The sequence below is a fragment of the Myotis daubentonii genome, chromosome 10 (assembly GCF_963259705.1).
Source record: "Myotis daubentonii chromosome 10, mMyoDau2.1, whole genome shotgun sequence".
Classification (NCBI taxonomy): Eukaryota; Metazoa; Chordata; class Mammalia; order Chiroptera; family Vespertilionidae; genus Myotis; species Myotis daubentonii.
This window is the reverse complement of record NC_081849.1, coordinates 21,895,486-21,921,131: the sequence shown is the minus strand read 5'-3', so window position 1 is coordinate 21,921,131 and position 25,646 is coordinate 21,895,486. Positions and strand designations below refer to the sequence as shown.

Sequence of the window (25,646 nt, the reverse complement as noted above, 5' to 3'; positions counted from 1 at the left end):
AGGGTTGTTCTCTACGTTCCATGGAGAATGATTTCAGGAAGACTTTAAGGTGGGGGCACAGAAGAGCACTTCCTAAGACACTTACTTGAGTAGCTAGCGCTCTGCCTTTTCAGATATACAGATAGGAAGTAGAGAGGTAGAGATCACCAACTACAGCAAGTATATCCATGTAGGTTGCTTGCTACATGCCTCTTGGTTTGAAAGATATTCAATATGTGGCTTTTAATGAGGGATAAATTGTGTGCTTATTCAGTGGTAAATGTGTGTTAAACTTCTTGAAACATTACAAATTACTCATGAAAATCTATTACTTCTACCTTTATGCAAGTACTGACCAATCACTACTGTGTTAACATAGTATACATTCAATATTTAGTGGAAAAATAGATATAATTTAGCCATAATGACAATTTTAAAAGTGAGAAAAGAGATAAATCCAAACCAAAGTGCCTGCTATGAAACAATAAAAATGAACTACTACTACATAAACTAAGCCATAATCCAATGGGGCATTTTTGTTTTGTTTTTTAATTAACCTTTGGACATTTCCTATATCTTATTTAAGCTAATACTTAGAACATTCTGTGAGGGAGCAGTATTATCAGTGGACGAATTTGGCCAGGGGATAGTGAGAAGAAAAAGAAGAGACTGGAATATAAAAATATTCAAGAAAAATTCTTACAAAAGGAAAAGGTTTGAGCAAAAAGAAGTAACTAAAGATGTTGAGGAGAGGACAAAGAGAAAGGACAGAAGTGACCACTGGATCTGAAAAAAGGTCAAAGGTGACCAGGCTGATTTCAGTACTTGATTGATTTGTCTTAGTGACTGAAGCTAAACATTTAAGATGCATAGCACATTTTATCTTCACAACAGCTTGAGATTGGTATTTTCTTACATAAGAAAAAACAAAGGCCCAAGATTACACAGCTATTTAGGAGTAGAGCTGAGGTTTTACCTCACGTCTGCTCACCTCCAAATCCTACCTTAGAAAAAATCCACAGAATCTGAACATCCAAGAATAGCTTGCCTTAGACTTCACCTCAACCGTATGCCAAGTGGTTAGTGTTCTCATTCCTAAATTCGTAAAAAATAGCCAGTCTTCAAAAGGAATACCCTCCAAATAACAGCTATTATATTAGCATGAATAGATAATGGGTAGTTCTACCCTATTTTCTAAGCTTTTAAAAATGTTACTCTAATTTTTATTATTCTTTTTAAAATACACTCAGTATGAACTGGAGCAAATCCCTGTCAAGGAGCATCACTACTGGGAAACAGAAAAATCTATAAAAACACCAGTTTTATTTCCCTCTATCACTTGGTACTGTGCTGGCCACAGGAACTGTAAAGAGAAAGGGGCTGAGAAATGGCACAAAAAAGATAAAGAATTTTTGCTTACTAGTAACTACATCAAACGTCCCCTTTCCTTATCACATCAACTGCACTATCCAAAGGCATAAAGAAAGAACGCTCGAGGGAGGTAAGAATGGCAGACTGAGAATTTATGTCCACATGACATCCTTTACAAGGTCCTACTGAAATGACAGAAAAGAAAGATATGGACATGAATAAAAAGCCCTAATGGTGTTAAAAAACAAGAAAGTGTGTTAACAGCATATCAGAAAGTTTGCACAAATCCTGAAAGACAGAAAGCAGATGGTATGAGATTGGGGGGAGATTTAGGGGCACCTCAAGGACCTTTATCGAGAAACACAAAGCACCACAGTGAGTAGGCTTTGGGGGCATCATCTGACCAATTGATCAGGAATACCATTCAGAAGAGCTGGGCTAGCCAGCCTCTCTCTGGTCCCTATGATGCCCACAGAGGTGCTAAGAGGGTTTTGACCCTTAGCAAAACTCCAAGAAATACTCTACGAGCAAGTACAGCACAGACATTTCTTTGATTGCATGTTTCTATTGATTTAAAGGAGAGGGAGGGAGAGAAACATCAATGATTAGAGAGAATTATTGATTGGCTGCCTCGGGCATGCCCCCTACTGGAGATCAACCCTGAAACCGAGGCATGTGCCCTGACTAGGAATCGAACCCTTACCTCCAGGTTCACAGGTCAATGCTCAACCACTGAGCACACCAGCTGGGCAATTGCATTCTTTCTATGTGTGTTCCTGAATCGGTGACATTCACAAAAACACCAACAAAACCCCCTAAACAAATAGGACTTTAAAGAAGAGCCGGGTCATTGATAGACCACTTAAATGCTGTGGAACTTTCTAGCCTAAGCACCAGCAAAATTAACCTCGGCTCAGTTAAATCTCCACTGGCAGAGTAGCCTTTACCCCTTCCAGATGAGGTAGTAGAGGGCTTTGTTTCCAATAGAGACCATTTTAATTAAAACATAAAATCTGATCCAGGGTGTAGCTTCACCACTAATCCACTGTTTTAATACAGGAGGAGTGTCTTCACAGCTTTTTCTACTGCACTTGCAGGTTGCTAGTCAGCGTAACCGCAGAAAACTATACAGCAAAAAGCACAAAGGTTCTTGAAGCCACTAAAGCAGTCATGAATTAAACTAAAGGAAGCTACTGTGATAGATTTCTCAACTTCACATTTTCAGATTTTTCTTTAGCTATTGCTAAAGCTTCTCCCTTTAAGTCTCTTATTGTTTCAATACTGTAGTGTATTTGGGAATTAAAACCAACATGACTTCAACTTTATACCAGTGAGATTCCCCAAATTCCCAATGTCATATGAGATGATTATATGAGATACTTGAAAGCAATATATGTTATAGAACAGAGGGTAGGTGATTCATCTGGGGAAGGACCTTAGATGGGGTTTGTATCCTAAAAGAAAAGCAGAGCAATAGCTTTTGAGACAGAATTGGCCAAGTACATCACAGGTCCTACCCCTGCCCCCCACGTCCTATGCCAACCCAGTGAGATACACTAAAGCTCTCTACTGGCTGAGGAAACCCCCTGTGCTGTGACAATTTTAGTCAGGTCTGCAATTTGCCTGCTTCCTCTGTGTTCCAGGTCCAGACACTTTCAGGACTGAATAAAGAGACTGCCTTTGATATTTCCTGCTGCCAACTCAAATCTGGTCCTTCCTTCACAAAAATACTTGAGAACTTATGAATGAAAAGAAACAACAGAAACAAAGAACAATTGGTCATGGGGAAACAGATAATTCAATGGAAGAGGGTGGTATGTTTTTTATTTTTAAAGAGTATTCTCAGAGGTATCAGAGAAAATACTGTGTTCAGGATGCTATTAAAACAGAACACTTAAAAAAGAAAACTTTTAAATATAAGTGCTGAAATTTTTAAAAAAATTTGAATGAGCAAGAGTAAGAGAACAGTCTCTATAAATTTCATGAGGGCACAAATCATTTCACTTTCAGTACTACCAATACATTTCTAATGCCTAACACAGTGCTTAGTACATACCAGACATTCTATAAATTACTTCATAAATGAACTAAGTAAATGAGTGAGTGAGATGAAAGAGACCAGGACTGCATGAAAATGAGTCAATATGCACGGCTGTCTGGCTAAGTGAGCAGGAAGACAATGTTGAAGACATCTCCTTGAATGTAGAAGGAAAATGTAAAGGAGATCCTTAAAACAAATGGGAGAAAAGTTAGAGATATGAAGCATTAGATACAATATATTGATAGAATTTCCGGAGTCAGAGGCAAAAGCGAGAAAAAGAAAATAACTCAAGCAAAAAAGGGGGGGAAAAATCTCCTTGAGTTGAAGACATGGATATTGAGATTTAAAAACCAAATTAAGTATAGGTTTTTGTTTTTTGTTTTTTGTTGTTTTTTTTTGGGGGGGGGGGTGGTTAATGTGGTGGAGTATGTGGATGTTGCAAGGATACGCTCCCAGGACCAAAATGGAATTACAACTAAAATACAGAAAAACTTCCTGAATAATCAATGGAAAACTCGCTAGAAAGAACCGGGATAACCAAGGACCGAAAGTGGAGACTGCATAGAGGCTGTAAAAATACAATCTGTCAGCCCTGACCGGTTTGGCTCAGTGGATAGAGTGTCAGCCTGCGAACTCAAGGGTCCCAGGTTCAATTCCGGTCAAGGGCATGTAGCTTGGTTTTGGGCACATCCCTAGTAGGGTGTGTGCAGGAGGCGGCTGATTGATGTTTCTGACTCTCTATCCCTCTCCCTTCCTCTCTGTAAAAAAATCAATAAAATATTTTTTTTTAAAAATACAATCTGTCAGAAAATGTGTCTTCTAATCATATTATGTAACACTGTTTACTTCTGAAATGGCTTTACTTTGATTTTTCAAACTAATAAACATTTTCAGTGTATTTTTAAAAAAAGCCAACTGAGTATAAAAAAATAAACACTACCAAGAAATATTTTAACAAAATTTCAAGAAACAACAAATAAACAAAATTTCCAGAGCCAGAAAAGCTTTCAGAGTCAAAAAGAAAAATGATAGACATACAGAGAGAGACACACACACACAAAGAGAATTAACATTTTATGGGGGTTTAACAACACAGCACTCTTTTCTATAGGTTTAATCATTCTACCATACCTCTTGGTCCAACAGTAACACTCACACAATTATAACTGCCATTGGGGTGGGTGTGGCTTAAATTTTCAGGACCAATTTATACGTAAAACTTGGAAGTCAATTATAGTGACAGTGGAGAGATGCAATAAATAATATAAATCTGGCAACAGTAAAACTATAACATTTTTAAAAGGAGGGGGGAAAGTGTAAGCATCGATTTCCTAATACTTTTACTATAAAGTTAATCAAAAGCAGAATAACTGAAAATTATAAAATTCACTATAAAATAACAAAATTAGGGGATAAAGAGTGTACGTAATAGTGTAATACTCATCTTTAATATAAGCTAGTAAATAGATACTGTCTAGAGCAAAAAAATTTAAAAATCAGTAGTGTCAGTTAATAAAGTTACAAGGATAATCATCGAAAAAAGTGAACGGCAGACAGTGTTAGGAAGCTGGCGTCCGTGCCTCTGCCAGGTGAGGCAGGTGGACGTGGAGCAGGACGGGTGCCTCCGTGAACTGTCAGGGTTCACAGAGCTCTACAACACTGAACGGCCCACGAGCTATCACGTGTGGTGGAAAAGGACCGATGGCTCCAGTGGGCAGTCACGTGAGCATTTTATTTTGTCTACTCAGAGGTTAAGTTACTGCCTCATAAGAAAAAGAAAAATACTAGGAGGATTATCTTTCATTTATATTTTAACCTGTTTCTAAGCGGTAAAGTCTCTAAAAGTCCCTGCGAAAACCTGAAGACAAAAGAACCTTTGTAGGCACTGTTTAAATAAAGTCACTTATGCTTCTTAGAGCAAAAAACAAACAAACAAAAATCTACATAAACACGGCTCTGTGGGTGGCAAGGACAATGAATACCCACAGGACTCCTGAGCAAAGAAACGCTGAGAACTGCAGCCAGGAGAGCCTTGCCACTCAGACCATCTTTGTTCACTGCTATATTCCCAGGGGCTGGCACATAGTAGGTGAACAACGAGTATTTGTTGAATGAATAAACAGATAAGTGAATTGTTATAGTAGGCAGCTATAGAAGCAGCAACCTGTCCTTTGTCTGGGCCCAGTACTTCACTCAGCCACTATGAGTGCTCACGGAAATCAGAATGAATGGACAGCATTTTTAGTTTTTCAAACAAGGCCTCTGAGATTATTTTGAATACACTTATCTGTATCTCTAAACATTCCAGAATGTTCCTCCCTTACAATAAGCTCCCCTTATCTGCAGAAAACCTTCATTTTTCCCCCAGGCTCTCCATGTTATATACTTTGGGAAACTGATGAAAGGGAGCTTCTGAAGGATCAGCTCAGAAAATATTAAGCCACCCAATGCCTGACACTATACTCAATTAATATTAAAAAAAAATAAAGAAAAAGGAAAGTGCCGGGAGCCGGTCCATCCTTGCTGTTTCAAGGGACCTGGCATATACGGCATACGGTTCTTAATATGTTTGCTCACCTTCTTGGCGCTGTGTTTTAACCAAGGTCACCTCTCCGAGAAAGGTTGTTTCCCCAGGTAGGAATTTTTCCCTGAAGTCAGGGAGGGGATGCCTCTCCTAGAAAGGTTGTTTCCCCAGGTAGGAATTTTTCCCTGAAGTCAGGGAGGGGATGAAACTCCTTAACTAAGTGCCAATCGGGTAGTTAATCACTACAAACAATCATGCTTAAGCTACATAATCTTTACTCCCTGGAATGGAGATAAGAAACGCCCTAACCTTTGTAATAGAGATTGATAGGATTGAATCAACTGGTATAAATACAGATGTAAGAAGACAGCAAGACACAGAACTCATGAGACAGAATTTAGAACTCAGAACTCAGAGCTTAGAACAGAATTCAGAAGACAGAACCTACACGGAGCCTGGAGACAGAAGAACTTCGCTGGAGAGAACATGGCAAAAGATCCTGGACTGAACCTGACTATAGAACATGGCAAGAGAACCTGACCAGGACCTGGCCACAGAACCTGGCTGGAGATCTGAAGCAGAACCTCTCTGGAGATCGAGACCATTCCTTCTTTGCCGACTCCGTCCACACCTTTGGGGACCCCTGGACCCGCTGGGGTTGGACCCCGGCAGGAAAGAAAGACGAGTACATGGTGCTCAGCAAAGGATTCTGCTGATTGGTACGTATGAACCGAACCAAGGGTTCCACTATGAAAAACTTAATTGAACTTCAATATAGACATGATGGTAATACAAGAATCTCAAACCAAGAGGTCTTTAAAGAAATAAGACTTGGCTGCATGGGTAGACAACCAAAAAATACTTGAATAAAAGAGAGCTCTGTATGAAACTAACTAGTGTTTCCCTGACTCCCACACCAAAACCTTAGCAAAAGCCATGTTCCTTCTCGTAGCACTTTATGGGACCAGTCTCTTCAAATGACAGCTATATACTAGCAGGAGATACGTGACGTTATTCAACTAATTCCTTCCAGGGTATTCTAAACTAATTGCCACAGAGACTTGCAAAGGCTTCAACATGGTAGACATGCATACTTCTACCACTCAAAACAGCAGAAGTAGCATAATTATATAAACCAAGCTGCCTATGACTTCCAGAAAACAACTTAAGGTGCTCCTTTGGGGGTTGGGGGGTGTGGTGATTATGATTTAAGGTGGGGATGGGCCTTATTCTGGAGTATTCTTTTTCTGTCTAAGTAGGGAAATATTCCGGGGGGCGGGGAGGGCGGGCAGGGGTGGTGGTGGGGGAGGACACTAAATTAGATTAAATGTAACCAATAAAGCTATAGAGAAAAGGGTTGGTTACTACCCAGATCCTACCTGTTGGCTGAGCCACTGGCATTAATACTGTCTCTGTACTTCCTCAGGAGTCAAAAAAGTACTTTCAGTAAGAACACTAGGCCAGAAAATAGAGTTTCTTCTTATGTTTAGCTAGAATGTCAGATATTAGCATGTTTTAAAATTTGAAAACTCTGATAGGAGTTTTGGCCTGACAGCGAAAGCCTCAAAGCTAGGAACTCAGGACAGAAAAGCTGGGGACTGCATGGCACATATTCCCATTGTGCTGAGAAAAGCCAAACTGGGATTATAAAAGAGTATCGTAGAAGGGCAAGACTTAACATCATGCTCAGTCACTAATATAACAGCTGAGGAAAGAAGTTATCACTGAAAACTAGAACCTGTGAAAAAGAAGCAGCAAAAGAAGTCATTCTCTTGTAAGTTTAATAGTCTGGTTTATATAAATACTACAGGCCAGGGCACAAAATTCGTACTTGGCAGGGGGTGGGGGGGGGGGGTGGATTCCCCTCAGCCTGGATTGCAAGAGGGCACAGGCCAGGCCAAGGGACCCCACTAGTGCACGATCAGGGCCTGGGAGGGAAGCAGAAGGTTGGCCAGCAGAGGAGGGACCGTGGGAGGGCTCCAGGGCGTGTCCAGCCAGTCTCGCTCAGTCCTGATTGGCCAGACCCCAGCAGCAAGCTAACCTACTGGTTGGAGCATCTGCCCCCTGGTGGTCAGTGCACGTCACAGCTAGCAGTTGAGCAGCCTTAGCATATCATTAGCATATTATGCTTTGATTGGTTGAATGGCCAACCAGATGACCAGACACTTAGCATATGAGGCTTTCATTATATAGGACTAGAGGCCCGATGCATGAAGATTCATGCAAGAATGAGCCTTCCTTCCCCTGGCTGCCTGCACCACCTTCACTCAGACTGGAGGCGCCTTTCCGCCTTCCCACGCTGCCCAGAGGCCCAGAGCGGCTGGGGCGGTGCGGAAGCCTGAGTTGTCGCCATGGTGACAACGCAAGCATCCCGCCCCCAGCTGCTTGGCGCCTGCAAATGCAAATTAACCCACCATCTTTGTTGGGTTGATTTGCATACTCACTCCTGATTGGCTGGTGGGTGTCGCAAAGGTATGGTCAATTTGCATTTTTCTCTTTTATTAGTGTAGATAATAAAGACAAGCTCTATCTATGAAGAAACCAAAGAGACACAAAGGAAGTTCATAAAGATGGCTTTGAGTCTGCTGGAAGATAATCCTTAAATAAAGAGGGAACTAAGATGTCCAAGCCCAGTAGAGCTTTGACACCATCTCTGCTAGAAGTTCCCCACTCCAAGCAGCATCAAGGGGAACTGCAATCAGTGGCTTTTCATGGATAATGGGGAGTGGGGGGAAGGGGAAGCAGAAATGGGCAATGCAGGGGGCCAGTAGATTGAAATAATGTTTCCAGTAGCACTGTTAGAAAAAACAAATCACCTCTCAAAAAAACGTGACCTAGTGCAGAAAAACAAATGGGCACTTCCTAATTGTGCCTACTCCATAGTTCCATCTCTGGCATTCACTTTCCAAAAACGGGCCATGTCTATTATCTCCTACTATTGTGAAATGCTTCACATAACGGAAAGCATTGGGGAAATACCTTAGTGACACTATATCTACTGGGTGTGTGACAATCTTCCAGGATAGGGGTTTGGGGTGGTGTTAATTATAAGTGTGTATGTGTGAGGCTTGACCCTAAGTTAAGGTGCCCCTTTATAAATGTGAACAAATTTTAACACTTTTCGTTGCAAATGTGATATCCAGAAAGACATGAGCAACCAGTTAACGGATCACATAAGTTTGCAAAATTGGAGCTCAAAGTAATTGAGAAGTCCAGCACAAGTAAAGGTCACCCCAGAAAAATCTCACTCTTCAAAAAGGCTCTGGCAATAACGAAAGAATGAGATTTTAATCACTGGAGCTAATTACATGGAAGACTAAATCACAAGAAGAGTTATTTAAGTGTCTTAAATACAATAAAAAGTAATTAACAGGAAGTGCCATCTTGACAGCTTCACATCACAAACGGCATAAAAGGATCAGCTAATTCCCAACCTGGGAGCCAGAGAATGAGGAACAACTCAAAGTTTGATCTTTTTACTTTCTTATTTAAACTGTTTTGATTAGCAAATAACAACTCTTGCCAACTCCACAGCGAAGTTATTTAAAAAAATTTAATCTAGTAGAGGGATGATGAACCTCATTTTCATTGATTCCCCAGAGGGCAAGAGATGGGGAGTTGAAGACTATGTCACACCAGACTCCCTTCCAAACATCAAGAGGCAAAACAGAAGGATTAGGCTGAACCCTATGGAGGATATAGGCCCGTGTCCGGCAAACTGCAGCTTGCAAGCCACATGCAGCTCTTTGGCCCCTTGAGTGTGGCTCTTCCTAAGCCTTAGGAACACCCTAATTAAGTTAATAACAATGTACCTACCCATATAGTTTAAGTTTAAAAAATTTGGCTCTCAAAAGAAATTTCAATCGTTGTACTGTTGATATTTGGCTCTGTTGACTAATGAGTTTGCCGACCACTGATATAGGCAATTCACACACTTGGGCATCTGAAATACATTTAAAGATTTGCTTTGAAATAACCTGTTAAGAGTCTCCATCTCAGCTGCTTCATCTTTCTCATTCCCCTGGAATCAGCAGCTTGAGGGAAGCTCTTCCAGAGCCAGACAATCCCAGCTGATCTCTCAAATAACAGGAAAGCCACTAGAATCTAGTGACTAGATCTACAAAGTCCTATATGTAGGTGGGTAAGCCAACAGATGATGACAGACATAATTTAGATTGGCTTGCTTCTTAATTCTAGAGCATTTCTACAAGCTTGGACAAAGCCTATCTGTGAAAGAGGCAATGCATTACTACAAAAGCTCTCCTAACTAAACTTCCCTTAACTGACCTGGACTTTCTATAACTCACTAAATCTATTGGCTGATGACATTAGAATGATTGAGGGCCACTCTAGCACACCCATGCACTTCTGTTCCAGTCTATTGTGTCATTTGTTTCTGTCTCCAAATTTATGTATACTGGTTGTGTTTGTTATTTTAATTATGTCATTTATTAATTCTACATTAATAATTAATATAAATACAAAAAGGATGTCTATAAAAACAGATGAATACTTTTAAAAGGTTTAATAAGAAAAAATGGCTGCAAAATAAATATGAGCTGGCCAATTATAATAGAAGGGGAAGGCATATATCACAAAAATCTAGGGTTCCATGATTAGTGTTTTTAAGTCCTCACGCCAAAGAGGAAGTTATGCAGTTCACCAGAATATCACAGTAGATCATGTTGCCATACATTAAAGATTTGTAAATACAAGTCTATTTCCGCGTTTAAAATTAAATTAAAACATTTGAAATAAAAATATTAAATCCCCTTCTCTAGCCAATGTCTTTAAATAACATTAAAGTCAGGTGGAATGTTTTTAGTATACCTTAATTCTGAATATAAGCCAAGTATTTGGACATTTTTATTAAATATACTACCTCACTTTTCTACACTATCAGGAATTGTGTAAGTATAGAAAAATCAGAAAAAAAGGTAAATAAAAACAAAATCAAGGCAAAGGGAAAGGAAAGAGAAGCTATGAGTAAGATTGGAATAGAGAGGCATGCTTCCAGGTACACTTTCTAGACATGTACGATCTTTGACACTGAGCTTCCAATAATGAAACAAAAGAGGAAAACTATCAGAACAAGTTTTTCAATATTGATCGGATAGAAACAAACCTGTTAACTCAGAAAAAGAAAAGAAACATCTAAGTACTCCCTGTTATGCTTCATAAAGGGACACTTTGCAATACAGTACACAAATCATTCAAAAATTTATTGAACTCCTACCTTACACTGAATACTGAGACTACAAGGAATAAAAAAGATGAAAATTACTATGTTCAAGGAGCTTAATGTCTAGTGAGGGCTGGTCTCAACAATATCACTAAATTTTGTATTTCTCCCAAATTTAGCTGAGTAGTTTATTCCAAAGTCTAGTTTAGTAAAAACAAACCTAAGAGGGAACTCTATGCTTCTCGGGTACCCTGCCAGGCTGGTCTAATTCAAGGTAAATCATTAAAAAAAATACATTATTTCTTATAATATAACTGCAAGAACCAAGAAGTAGAAGGTCAAGGTTACCATTCTTGGCATCAACCTGAAGTGCATATACACGATGTTGTCAATTACGACTAATCAACTGTGATGTTAACTGGCCAAACTGATAAAAAGGTTGGTGTCTTCTTACCAAGAGCATTGGCTGGACCTAGTTACCCAGCCTCTGCAGAAAGAGGCTAGCCTCAAGGAGTAATCTTGGTCAAAGCCAAGATCAAGGCAGTTGAAACCTCAAGGTCTCATAGCATGGGCATGGCCAGAACACTCTACTGTGGAAAAATTTTAAACCAGTTGTCTCAAATTGTAATTAAAACATCCTTATAGAACACTCCAAGAAAACAAAACCAAAAGGAAAAAAAGCAACAACAAAAAAGAACACTCCCAGAATATCTAATTTTAAGCAGTGTAAATTTACTTTAAAAATATACCTCAGGAGGAGAACCAAGATGGCGGCATAGGTTAACGCCGGAGTTTGCTGCTTTGAACAACTACTTCAAAAGTGAAACTAAAACACGGAACGGACATCACCCAGAACCACAGAAACGCTGGCTGAGTGGAAGTCCTACAACTAGGAGGAAAGAGAAACGCACACGGACACTCAGAGGAGGCGCAGTGCTGAAGTCAAATTCTGAGGTGCGGAGTGCGCGGAGCGGGCTGGCGGCGGAGGGCGCGGTTGTTGTTTTCAATCGGGAGGGAGTTGCAGACTCTGGGCACCAGATCCGGGCGAGTCTTTGGGGACCCAGACTCAAACGGGAGAAGCGGGACTGTCTGGCTTCGGTCAGAGCGAGTGCAGCTTTCTCTCCGAGCTTTGCAGCGGGTGCTGGGACTCGGAGAGGCAGAGCCCCTGGGGACAGGACTGAGAGCCGCCATAACTGCTCTCTCCGGCCCACCCTGTTGATCCTGTGCGACCCGCCCCGCCAAAGCCCTGCACGGAGGCATTTGCCGGATAGCCTCAGGCAAAGGCTAGATTAGCACCTCCCTAGAGGACAAAAGTTCTCTCACTGCTGACACAGCTGATTCTCATAGCCACTTGGCCTGGAGGTCAAACCCTCCCTGGAATTAGCTACAACAATCAAGATTTAACTATAAGACTTCGAACAAAGACCACTAGGGGGTACACCAAGGAAGCATAACAAAATGCAGAGACAAAGAAACAGGACAAAATTGTCAATGGAAGAAATAGAGTTCAGAACCACACTTTTAAGGTCCCTCAAGAACTGTTTAGAAGCTGTCGATAAACTTAATGAGATCTACACGAAAACTAATAAGACCCTCGATCTTATATTGGGGAACCAACGAGAAATTAAGCATACACGGACTGAAATAACGAATATTATACAGACGCCCGACAGCAGACCAGAGGAGCGCAAGAATCAAGTCAATGATTTGAAATGCGAGGAAGCAAAAAACATCCAACCGGAAAAGCAAAATGAAAAAAGAATCCAAAAATGCGAGGATAGTGTAAGGAGCCTCTGGGACAGCTTCAAGCGTACCAACATCAGAATTATAGGGGTGCCAGAAGATGAGAGAGACCAAGATATTGAAAACCTATTTGAAGAAATAATGACAGAAAACTTCCCCCACCTGGTGAAAGAAATGGACTTACAGGTCCAAGAAGCACGGAGAACCCCAAACAAAAGGAATCCAAAGAGGACCACACCAAGACACATCATCATTAAAATGCCAAGAGCAAAAGATAAAGAGAGAATCTTAAAAGCAGCAAGAGAAAGAAACCGAGTTACCTACAAGGGAATACCCATACGACTGTCAGCTGATTTCTCAACAGAAACTTTGCAGGCCAGAAGGGAGTGGCAAGAAATATTCAAAGTGATGAATACCAAGAACCTACAACCAAGATTACTTTATCCAGCAAAGCTATCATTCAGAATTGAAGGTCAGATAAAGAGCTTCACAGATAAGGAAAAGCTAAAGGAGTTCATCACCACCAAACCAGGATTATATGAAATGCTGAAAGGTATCCTTTAAGAAGAGGAAGAGGAAGAAAAAGGTAAAGATACACATTATGAACAACAAATATGCATCTATCAACAAGTGAATCTAAGAATCAAGTGAATTAATAATCTGATGAACAGAATGAACTGTTGATTATAATAGAATCAGGGACATAGAAAGGGAATGGACTGACTATTCTTGGGGGGGAAAGGGGTGTGGGAGATGTGGGAAGAGACTGGACAAAACTCGTGCACCTATGGATGAGGACAGTGGGTGGGGAGTGAGGGCGGAGGGTGGGGCGGGAACTGGGAGGAGGGGAGTTATGGGGGGGGGGGGGAAAGAGGAACAAATGTAATAATCTGAACAATAAAGATTTAATTAAAAAAAAAAATAAATAAATAAAAAAAAAAAATATATACCTCAGTGGTAACTAAATGGAAAAAAAAAATCCACTCGAAAAGATTGTTAGGTAAACAGGAGAGAAAGCCATCTACCAAAAATAAAGATGTGAATTTTTACAGTAGTGATGTTGTTTTTACCAGTAAGTATGAGGAGCAGTTAACTACTGAGAGGATTCCTTATTTGTGACAGTAAAAATTTTAATATAGGAAATATTAACTTTCCAGCTCTCCATAGTAGGGAAGCTTGCATCAAGCTCCCCAAGAAGTGATAATGAATTGATAATAAATATTTCTAGTTATACAGATAGAAGAATGATCACAATATTTCCTATATTCTCCTATTTCAAAATTATTACCTAATTTGTCACGAAGCTGTTTCTAGCAAGCATGCTATCTGTGATGGTGTTGAAGTAATGACATCAAAAGCCTATATTAAGTTCCTCTCAGCAAAAATGAAGCCTCAGACTGTTATAGGAGTGGCAACTGTGGCTAAAAATACTTATTTCCAAATGTGGTGACGCGAGTGAAGGGAAAAGGTTCCTGTTTGGGGGGAGAGCTTCTGGAAGGCAAATTAGCTGCAAGATCCTCTTTCCTTTCAGAGGCTTGCTGGAGCGTAGAGGTGTTTCTCCTAACGGGTTTCATTGTGCTTTCAATAAGACAATCCCTGCTTTAATGAGAACCCTATTCTTTTCTTTCCTTCTATCATGCTCCCTTTAAAAGAAAAATACCAGTTTGGTAACAAACAGCACTTAAGATTGTTAAATAGAGAAGGAAACAATTACCATGCTGGTATATTTTATGCAGTGTAAGAATTGCTACTAGGGACTGACTGTTTTAATATTTATTGTGAAAGCAAGGCCCAGCAGGCTTCTTCCTTCCCCCATCAGATACCTCCCTCCATAGACTACTCATCAATCAAGCTCTCAAGAGACTTTGGAATATAACCAGGGGACAGCCAGCACAGTATAAGGGGAAGACCCTGTCATCTACTGATTACATACATCTACACAAAGAAAATGTCCAATTAACCTCTCTTCTTCTTCCCTCTGTTGTTTGTGGGGTCTTGTTTTTTCTTTTTTTTTGGGGGGGGGGGGGGTGGGGGCGGAGGAGACGGGGGGTGTCTATAAATGAACTTCCTAAACTAATATGCAGAATAGTCTTTGAATAGTATCTAGGGCCTGACTGACACTCAATAAATGGCATTATTAATAGTAATAATGTGTGCTACATAGTGCCAAGTACACAGAGCCCAATAAATCTTAAAAAAACAATAATGATGAAGTAAATGATTAGCTAGTGAGTGATTAAAAAGTACTTTGCAAACATAAAGTGCTACACAGGCACACAACAATCATAAATCACTGTGCTAACAGCAACAGAAAGCAAATCAGGGTGAAAGGAAGGGGAGACGTGAATGAGAAGAGAACTCTTTGGTTATGGCTGGCTCAGCACTCACATTCCTCCAATGGTGACAGTGGCACAGGTACGCTCTGAAAAGGCAGGCACCGTCTCTGTGGCTGGGCTGGCTGCTCTAATGTAGTCCACAGTCACATTGACCTGAAAATAAAGAATCAAGGAAGTTAAGGTTGGGACCTTGCAGCACAGCTACTCGTGTCCAGACAACTGTGAAATCTCACCTCATTCATAGTTTGATTTTCTGGACCTAAGATTTTAAATAACAACAACTGAAAGACAGCTGAGCCACACACTGGTCAAAAATATCTGCACAAAAACCTTAACTGATAGAGCACTGTTACCCCAAACTCTTAAATCTCAACTGTAAGAAAATTAACAACCCAATTTTAAAATGGGCAAAAGACGTGGACAGCTCACCAAAAAAAGACTTAGAGAGGGCAAATATGTATATGAAAGATGCTCCACATTGTATGTCACTGGGGAAATGCAAATTAAAACAACTACACACCTATGCTGGTGAGGATGTGGAACAGGAATTCTCATTCATTGCAAGTGGGAATGCAAAATAGTACAGCCACTTTGAGACACAGTTTAGCGGTTTCATACAAAATTAAACATACTTTTACCATACGTTCCAACAGCTGAAAACATATCTACACAAAAACCTACATATAGATGTTTATAGCAGCTTTATATATAAATGCCAAAACTTGGAAGCAACCAACATGTCTTTCAGCAGCTGGACAGATAAATAAACTGTGGTTCATGAAGTCAAAGAAATGTTATGCAGCTCTAAAAAGAAATGAGCTATCAAACCATGAAAAGACACAGAGGAAATACATAAGAGAAATAAGCCAATCAAAAACCTGCATACTGTTTAATTGCAACTATGACATTCTGGAAAAGGCAAAACTATGAAGAAAGTAAAAAGATCAGTTGCTGCCAGGGGCTAGGAGGACAAGACAGGGATGAACAGGCGCAGCAGAGGATCTTTTCGGCAGGGAAATTACTCTGTGTGCTCCTATAATGATGGATACATGTCGTTACACACTGGCCCAATCCCACAGAAAACACATCACTGAGAGTGAACCCTAACATAAGCTACGTGTTCCTCAATTATAACAAATGTACCACTCCGGTGGGGGGCTGTGATAGTAGTGGGTGGGGGCATGGGGGCGGAGGAGGGGAACTCTACTTTCTGCTCAATTTTGCTGTGAACCTAAAGCTACTCTAAAAAATATACTTGCTGTGCTTTTGTTTTGTTTTTTAAAAGTGACTAATACAAAAAAAAAAAAAAGAGGCAAATGGCTGCACATGTAAGGCCCCACAGATATCATACTTGACAGAGCAGAGGCTGGCAGGGCCCTACAGAACTCCTCCATATTATGGTAATGGAGTTCTTTAACCTTCAGACTTCTCTGAACCAGTTGTTAAAAAATATGGAATGCCTCTACAGAAAAGCTCCGCATAATTTCAGCCTGCCATAAATCTCAAGGACCAAGTGAAGAACTACCAAGAACAAACAACAAGACAGCCCCAAAGATGCCTGGGGCTGGTTTCACAGTATGTGGATCCTAACAACACAGCTAACTACACCCAATACCAACAGAGCTGGAGTTAGGAAATTTTTAAAACAACAAGGACAGAATGGACTTGAAGAACCTTTACATTCTGAGTTAAGAAAGGATATGTAACCAAACAGTTTAGGAAGTTAGGAGCCTAAAATAGGAAAGCTGCCTACTCCCAGTATATATTAAATATATGGATTATGGACATACTGAGCAATGCATTTTCTCTGTGAAACCTTTTAAGAGAAACATGTTTATGTATCAAAAGAAACAAGTATGTGACATCCCTTAGCAAACACACAGGGTTTTGTTTTATAATTAAGGTATATGGTTGGCTTGGGTCATGGCCAAGTTTCATACCTGTACGGAAGAGTCGCATTGGATCAAGCAGCCTGACGCCACAGCCTTGAAAGTCCAGAATTCCATTTTCTAAACATGTCTTTAGTTCCCACTGATCAGGTTAAAGATAGCCTACAGCACAAGCATCAAGTTCAGCCACGCTCCTGGTGAGCACCATTAAAATCCTTTCAAACTGTCTATTCTTCAAAAACTCATTTTAAAATGAATATGAAATGTTTAAAAGGACAGCTGCCTCAAACCTCCGGCTGTCAGATCACGCTCTTGAACATTCCATCTAGTTATGTTTCAAAAGCAACAAGGAGCCATGCCAGAGAGAAAGCCAATTAAGAGCTAAGGGTAAAAAGTATTGTCATAATACAGCAACAAAGAAAAGAAGACAATATAAGGATGACTCCTACAGTCAGGTGTCTGCACTGAAATTATTGCTCAGTCTTATCAACTTTTCTAAAGCTAAAGAGATGGGTCCAGTGTGTGAGAAACGTGATCAGACTGGGGTGGGAGTGAGGCTGAACAACAGTTACCTCCAATGAAGAGGTTTCAGTATTTCCCTGTGTGCAGCTAACCAGAGTCAGTACAGGCCAAAGACAGGGCCAGGGACAGGAGGGCTACCCACAGAGCGGCATGGCTGACTCAGATCCTGCAGAGGGGAGAGGTCTCTCTATGCTGCCTACGTTGATACACCTGACTCTCCTCTGGCAAGGCCCTACAACCAAGTTACAGAAACAGGCAGAGGGTCAGAAGTACACTTGGATCTCTGCTAGAGTTACGGCAAAATCACACAGGAAATCAGCAGTGTACAGAGCTAAGTCAAGGGTGCCCACACCATGGAATGTAAAGTAACTCAGGGCCACATTTTAAAGGGCCATAGCTAGTTTGGTTCAGTGGATAGAGCGTCGGATAGACCCTGCAGACGGAAGGGTCTCGGGTTCGATTCCAGTACAGGGAGCATGCCTGGGTTACGGGCTCGATTCCCCAGTAAGGGGGCATGCAGAAGGCAGCCAATCAATGATTCTCTCTCATCATTGATGTTTCTAACTCTCTTTCCCTCTCCCTTCCTCTCTGACATAAATAAAAGTATATGTATTTTTAAAAGGGCATAGGCACATGTATGGTTTAATTGGGAGGCATTTGGTGGGAAATCAAAAAATATGTGGGGCTGGGGGAAGAGGTCCACATATCCTTTCACTCAATCCATCTAACAAGGTCAAGCCCTCAGTTCTATTACCATGGGAAACAAATTCATCCCTGCTTATAAATAAACTAAGTGAATTTCAAGGTTACCTTGTACCTACCAATGCCAAGTCTCTTCCTCAGCAGACAGTGGGGGAGAGCAGCTCTTCAGTGCCAAATACACTGCACAAAGTCACATGAGCTCTCCACCAGAAGGAATGCCTGCTCATCAAGAAGGACACTTGAGTGGTAGTGGTAATAATGGTGGGGGTAATGAGAACAAACAAATGAACACTGAGCGTCTCATCTTCCAATCCAAAGGCCAAAGACATACCATCCCAAAGATGTCCCTCACGGAGATCAGAAAGAGAAAAAGAAGTCTTCAATCTTCAACAACCAAAAGAACCAAGAGCTATATTTACCTGCCAATTAATTCTTTCCTATATCTAAACAGTGGTTCTCAACCTTCTGGACCTTTAATACAGTTCCTCATGTTTTGACCCAACCATAAAATTATTTTCGTTGCTACTTCATAACTGTAATGTTGCCACTGTTATGAATCGTCATGTAAATATCTGATATGCAGGATGGTGTTAGGCGACCCCTGTGAAAGGGCCGTTCAACCGCCAAAGGGGTCACGACCCACAGGTTGAGAACCGCTGATCTAAGAGGAAAAAGAATTGAAAATAAGTAGGAGATTAAAGAGCTCATTGGGGAGGCATCATATTAAAGAAAATCTCAAATACAAATGAGGCCCTGAGAATAGCCCACAGCTAAGACACAACCTGCAGGAGCTATAACAAATCAGGAATTAAAGTCAATGTGTAATTAGCATTTATGTCCCTCTCCTGTGGATTCTGAGATCTGTTCCCTACCTTGGAGTTTTTCATCTCTAGATACTCATCACTGACTTTTCAATCATTTGAAAAAGAAACACAGTTTAAACAGTTTCAATTAAAACAACTACAAATATTACAACACCTTCATCTGAATAAATAACTTGAACTTTGTGGTTGTGGGTAAGTACAACCGTTAGACCAGAACCACCACGGCCCCCTGCAGGGCTGGCCCCATTCCCCAGCAAGCGGTTAGGGGTGATCAGGCAGGCAGGCAGAGGGGATAGGTGTGATCAGGCAGGCAGGCCGGCAGGCAGAGTGGTTAGGGGCGATCAGGAAGGCAGGCAGGTGAGTGGTTAGGAGCCAGCGGTCCAGGATTGCGAGAGGGATGTCCGACTGTAGCTTTAGCCCCGATCCCTGCGGGACTAAATTGGCAGTAGGACATCCCCCAAGGGATCCTGGATTGGAGAGGGTGCAGACCAGACTAAGGGACACTCCCCCCACCCACCCCCCAAACCCCCCTGCACGAATTTTATGCACCAGGCCTCTAGTCTGTAATACTTTCAACAATAAAGATGAATTTGTTTTTGAAGAGTAGTAATAGGAAAATGCAGATGCGGTCCTCATTTTTCAAGCCAAGGTGCTCCTGGAATGTTTGGTATACAAAAGTACACATTTTACACACACAACACAAAGCAGAGCCTGATCCCTCTTTACAGCAATAACTAGGACCCATGGGCTCTTGCTTGGTCATACCTGTCTTTCTCGTACAAATGAGTCCTATCACCTCTTTGTTCTCACTTTTTCTCTACCTGGAAAGTGAGCACACTAGAACTTTAGAGTGTCATTGAACTCTAGAATTCTAAAAGATAACTTAGCTAAAAATGGCGTACTACAGAGCGTTTTCTTGGACCTTTGTAATAATGAGACATGCTGAGCATCTCTTAAGATGGATGGAAATGCTCTTCAGTTATATCTTTTAGAGCCTCCCCTAGATAAGATTAAAGTTTCTCTTCAGGCACACTCCAAACCAATGCAGCTGTGCCAGTCCATGCCAGCCCACAGCGGAACCTGGAGAACAAAGAGATGCAATCTGTACCTGCACAGAGAAACCCAGCTCTGTAAAAACCAGACCTGAGTAGAGGTTCGGGGGGCCAACCAGACCCGAGCAGCGGTTCGGGGAGCCACACTCTCTGTTAGGGTGCTCCCTTGATGCATCCAGCTCCCTCCCTTCTTTCTTTCCCTTCATCTTGTTTTCAGTAAATCTTCTTTTGAATCTACAGGGGGCCCTTGACTTACGAGTTAAATTCGAGTTTAATTCGTTCAGAGACCGAGCTCGTTAAGGAGTTCGTTAACTCAAATTACTCTATCAACTCAATGCAAAAAGTTGGCGGAGAGACAGCTGGTATCTCAAAAAACTCGTTAGTCTGGACACTCGTAAGTCAAGGCCCCACTGTATTTTGCCTGATTTCTATCCTGGGGGGCAGGGGCAGGGCAGGAGGGGGAGCTAAGAACCCCTTCTCCAGGGACAATTCCTACCTTACATTTACTACGATAAACTGGAACACATAGCTTGTAAGCTCCAGGACAGGGGAGACTATGTCTTTTATTCACTGAAATTGTTGGGTAGGGCCTATACAGTAGAAGGGAATGTAGGAAATATTTGTTTCATTAATGGACATATATAATCAGGAACCCTTTCAGATAAAATCCTGAAGGACACTTTTGAAATGAGGGGGTTAGGCATTTTGAAGACCATTTTAACAAGCTACTGACCATCCTGCTGCTTTATATAACAAAAATATATTAATGTAAAGCATGGGGAGGGGGAGGAATATTTTGAAATTGGGATAATGCTGTAATCAAAGCCATTCCTATAAAAGACTTAGCAAGCAAAATATATATAATTTCCCACATTATTTGTTCTTCAAAGAGGTTCTCAAACAAACAAAAAGGTAGCAGGCAATCTAATTCATCTTTGGTTCATTAGATTGTGAAGCTTTCCTTGAAAGCAATTTCAAGGACCCTTCAGAGGAACTAAGATGAGAACTTAGGATTGAATTTATATCTCAATCTCTTATAAAGACTAAAGTAGTTTAATGCAAAAGAATAGTTTTGGGCCACACATAAGAAATTCTGAGGATCTATGAATATTCTTCATATACTAATCACTAGAACAGTGTCAACCCACCAAAGAACTTCAACTTTATGATGCTGATAACGAAATGACAATATCTGAACTACCTCTGCATAAAAGATAAGGTAGGAAGAAAAGCAATTTCATATCCACAACATTTCCAGGACACAGACTCAGTTTAGTTTTAATATAACTAGGGCTGTTATGTGAGGCTGTTTTGCACAATTGACATATAATCCCACCCAATATTCCACATGGCCAATCATCAGTTCACAAAGAGCTGTAATAAATACCCTGCCTATCAAAATAAGCTCTTATATGACCTGTCACTCTCAAGACAGGATTTCCAGGCCATCATGGAAAGGCTTCATGCACCCCAGGTACAGAAAAGACAGCACCATCCAGGCAAGTGTAGCTAATGCAGCCAGGAGACAAAGGCAAGCAGAATAAAATATTTTACACAGCATAAGTAAGAGCATGAACTCTGGAGCTGCTAAGCTGCAGGCTTGGTTCCTAGCAATTCTGCATATGAGCTGTGTGAACTTGAATAAGTTATTAAACCTCTCTGTGCTTCAGTACAACACAGACAACTCTGCATTAATATACATGAGGTATTTAGAGCAGGGGCTGACTCATAGTAAGCTCTATGAGTCAGTTATTTTTAGATAAACATACACTGATTTTCTTAAAGGAGAGCCTAGAACAAAGTAAATGCTAAATAAGTATCTGCGAGATAAAGAAATAAAGATGCCTAGACACATATATGCATAAATAAAATAAATGTTGACATAAATCATTGGACGACTGAAATTATAAGGCAGAAAGACTCAATTAAATGTACTTTTCTCCTAAGGAGAAAACCAGAATATATATCTCATACATATTCACTCCAACCTAGACATAAATAGGGCTTATTTGAAAGAATGCTATACTATTTAGTATTTATTTAGACATTTTCCAGATTAATTTTGCAGGTACCAGTTATTGGAGATTTTATTTACTAAATATAATTGAAGCAGAGTGTAAAAAACCATCTCAATTAATAGGTTACGTAAAGATATTTTGGGAGGATACACTTTGCCTTACAAGATTAAGAAGATAATGAACAAAGAGAGACCAAGTTTCTATTTGCTTTGAATGTAACAGGACCTTCCATAATGCTCTTCATATTAATTTATGTATTCCCGCTTTTTCCCAGCTAAAAAGCATCTTATGTAATTATTCTAAAAATATGTTATCTATTTTTTAAAAATTTGAAATACATTTCAATCACCCATTCATTAGATGTAGGATGAGCTTCAAAACAATTTGCTAAAGTGGCTCGTGGTCCTGTTTCTGGACACACTCTCAGCTAAGCACCAAGCACTTGCAGGGCTGGCCACTCAACCCAAGAGGATGTCAAGCTTACCTCCTCCTAGGCCGAGGCAGCACTGTAACGGGCTAGAAAGAAACCAGGAAAATTCTGGGACAAGATGAATAGGGAAACAGAGGCAGGAAAATTAAACAAAGCCAAAAAAGCTCTGCAGGCTGCTTGTAGAGGACATTATCTTAAGAACAAAGGGCTAAAACCTCTCCTTTTCACAAAAGAATGCAGGAGAGGAGATGGGGAAAGGGGGAGTGGAGGAGGAATCTTAATAGACAGCTAAATCATCCAGAAACTAACTAAAAGAGAGGAGGGTGAAAGTAGAGAGCAGTCTATCTCATCTCACTGTTTAAACAGTGAAGCCAGCAGTCTTGGGTTTGTCAAAATAAAGTTGCCAGATGCTTCTCATAAATTGTGGAGAAGCTGTAACAAAGAAAGGAGGCGCCCTAATTTGTATGGCTCAATGGATAGACCTTCGGCCTGCATACTGAAGGGTCCCAGGTTCGATTCCAGTCAAGGGCAGGTACCTCAGTTGCAGGCTCCTCCCAGGACGGCCCTGGTCCGGCTCGTGAAAGAGGCAACCAATCAAGTAAGGCAACCAATCGATGTGTTTTTCTCACATCACTGTTTCTCTGTCTTTCACTCTCTCTAAAAATCAATGGAAAAATATCCTCAGGTGAGGATTAAAAAAAAGAAAGAAAAATAAAAGAGACCTTCAGAGTTACTCTGTACCAGGATATCTAGTAGAGGATTTAAAAAACAAACAAACCTACAGACAGGAAGGTATACAAAGCAGAAACTCCCCACCCGACTCACTCTTCAGATTAGCTGGGAGTCCATCTGCGCTTCATAAGCTAGATGTACAGATTTGCTTACCTTGCTTCTTTAATAAATGTGCATGCTTTAATTTTTAAAAAATTGGCTTTATCACAATGCAATCATCGAAAGTCTCTCATTTAAATTCATTTATATGAGAAGATAAGAATTAAAGTTGGGGACAGTCCTCTCTCTCTGATTCAGAGGGCTGTCAGAATACACCTCTCTAGTGCCTGTGAGAGGTGCCTGCCACAGCATGGTGTCACAAAAAATAATGAGTCAAAAATGAGAGCAACATATGTACCTTTCCATTTTCTAATAGCAACATTTAAAAATGAAAAATAATTAGATTAAGTTATTTTAAAAAATACTTATTTAGCTAAAATATGCAAAACGTTATCATATCAAGATATAAACAATAAAAAATAAGTATTGAGATTATTTTCTTTCTCTGATAGGGAGTCTCTGAAATCCAGTGTTTGTTTTGCAAATAAAACACATCTCAATTTGGATCAACCACATTCGATAAACTGCATGCCTAGGCTGTCTTTTCTAAGCCCCATTCCTCGATTATATGATCCTAGCTTTTGTGGTTCTTTATCTTCTCCTAGGAACTTTTGTTATCTTCTATTTTGTGAATCCTTGTAAACACTTTTAAACCATGTATGAAAAACCATGGTATGTAAAACTAGGTATAAAATGTTCATCCTTCATTTTATTTAAAAAATCTATTACCTGACTAGACTAGAAAGATAGCCATTAATTTTTTCATTTCAAAAAAGAATTCCTCTAAAAATTTATAACTACCATTGTAAAGTATACTCTGTTCAACAATTTAATGAACTACTTTTCAGGAACTTCTATCAATTCAATGGCTGGGGATCGAGCCTAAACCGGCAATTAGACATCCCTCTCACAATCCTGGACCACTGGCTCCTGGATCGCTCACCTGCCTGCCTGCCTGGTCACCCCTAACTACCCCCAACTGCCCCCCAGCCCCCGCCAGCCTAGTCGCCCCTCCCTGCCCCTCTCCCCCCCTGGTCTCCCTCAACTGCCCGCCCCCCACCTCCCCCACCCCCCGCTGGCCTGGTCACCCCACACAGCCTGCTTGTTCTGTCGTGTGGTCGTCCCTCACTAACCCCCTGCCGGCCTGGTCTTAGGCAACCATCTTGTGAGGGCATGAGGGTTAATTTGCATATCACACACACACACACACACACACACACACACACACGATAGTTTGATATTTGAAAATATTTTAAATAAATCTGATGGGAATCAGAGAAAAACAGAACACTATTTGAAAATAACCTTGCAGCTGCCAGAATTTTCATTAATCCTCTTGATTCTTAAATCCTTATAAACAAACCTACAATATATCTAAAAAGTGAAATGTGTTGGTGTTAATGCTCTGACCATTATCTTACTCATTACTATATCAATATATAACTCATCCCAATACCGAATTTTGATATAACACTGCTGGTCACTAAAAGGGAATGCCAGGGGGCCCAGAAGCATTACTGAAAACTGTCCGTGTGTCCCCGGCATGTCTCTTCTTACCCCTCCTGAGAGCTACCATCTCCTCCTGCCTTTCTCTAGGGATGGGAGTTGAGTGTGGTCTTTTTTCTCCTTTATAAAAGTGTCAATCACAGTCATCTGTGTTCATAGTGTCCAAGGTCAGCATCCGTCAAGAGAAATTAAATCTCTTCGTCCAGAACCTTCCCTGGAGGAGTTCCAGCCACACAAGCAGCACAAATATACAGACACACTTATGCCTTTGTGCAGAATATACACAATGTCACCCAGTCTTTAAAACAACACTAACAAAACTAAATATGAGGCTTACGGATACGAAGAAAGGGAATGTGCTTAATGACATCTAAGAAGAATTAGGGGGGAGGAAAAGGGATATTATTATGATATGGATAAAAACAAAGGTTACATTACATTTCCTATGCAAATGTATGCCAGTCTGTGAAGAAAATGTCTCCATTCACCAACAGGCAAAACTGGGACACCTGAGCACTAAAAGTGGGGGCTGAAGTATTCACCTTGCCAAGAGTCCCAATAAATTCGACTGCTCTGGGGGCGAGGCATTGTCTATATTGACCAAAGTCAATATAGGAAAGTCATCTTTCATTCACTACAGTTCAAAACACACCTATTTCTCCAGCATGCCCATGAGCTGGCATTTAGAAATCATTC

The 25,646-nt window shown here is 40.7% G+C and overlaps 1 protein-coding gene across 1 annotated transcript in view; it reads right to left on the bottom strand.

The window, feature by feature from the left end:
* The window catches only part of SND1 (staphylococcal nuclease and tudor domain containing 1), a 457,273-nt gene that overhangs the window by 248,424 nt on the left and 183,203 nt on the right, over window positions 1-25,646 (bottom strand). The window contains exon 12 of the mRNA XM_059711713.1: window positions 15,229-15,329. Coding sequence (XP_059567696.1) covers window positions 15,229-15,329 — 101 coding nt within the window. The remainder of the gene's footprint in view (window positions 1-15,228; window positions 15,330-25,646) is intronic.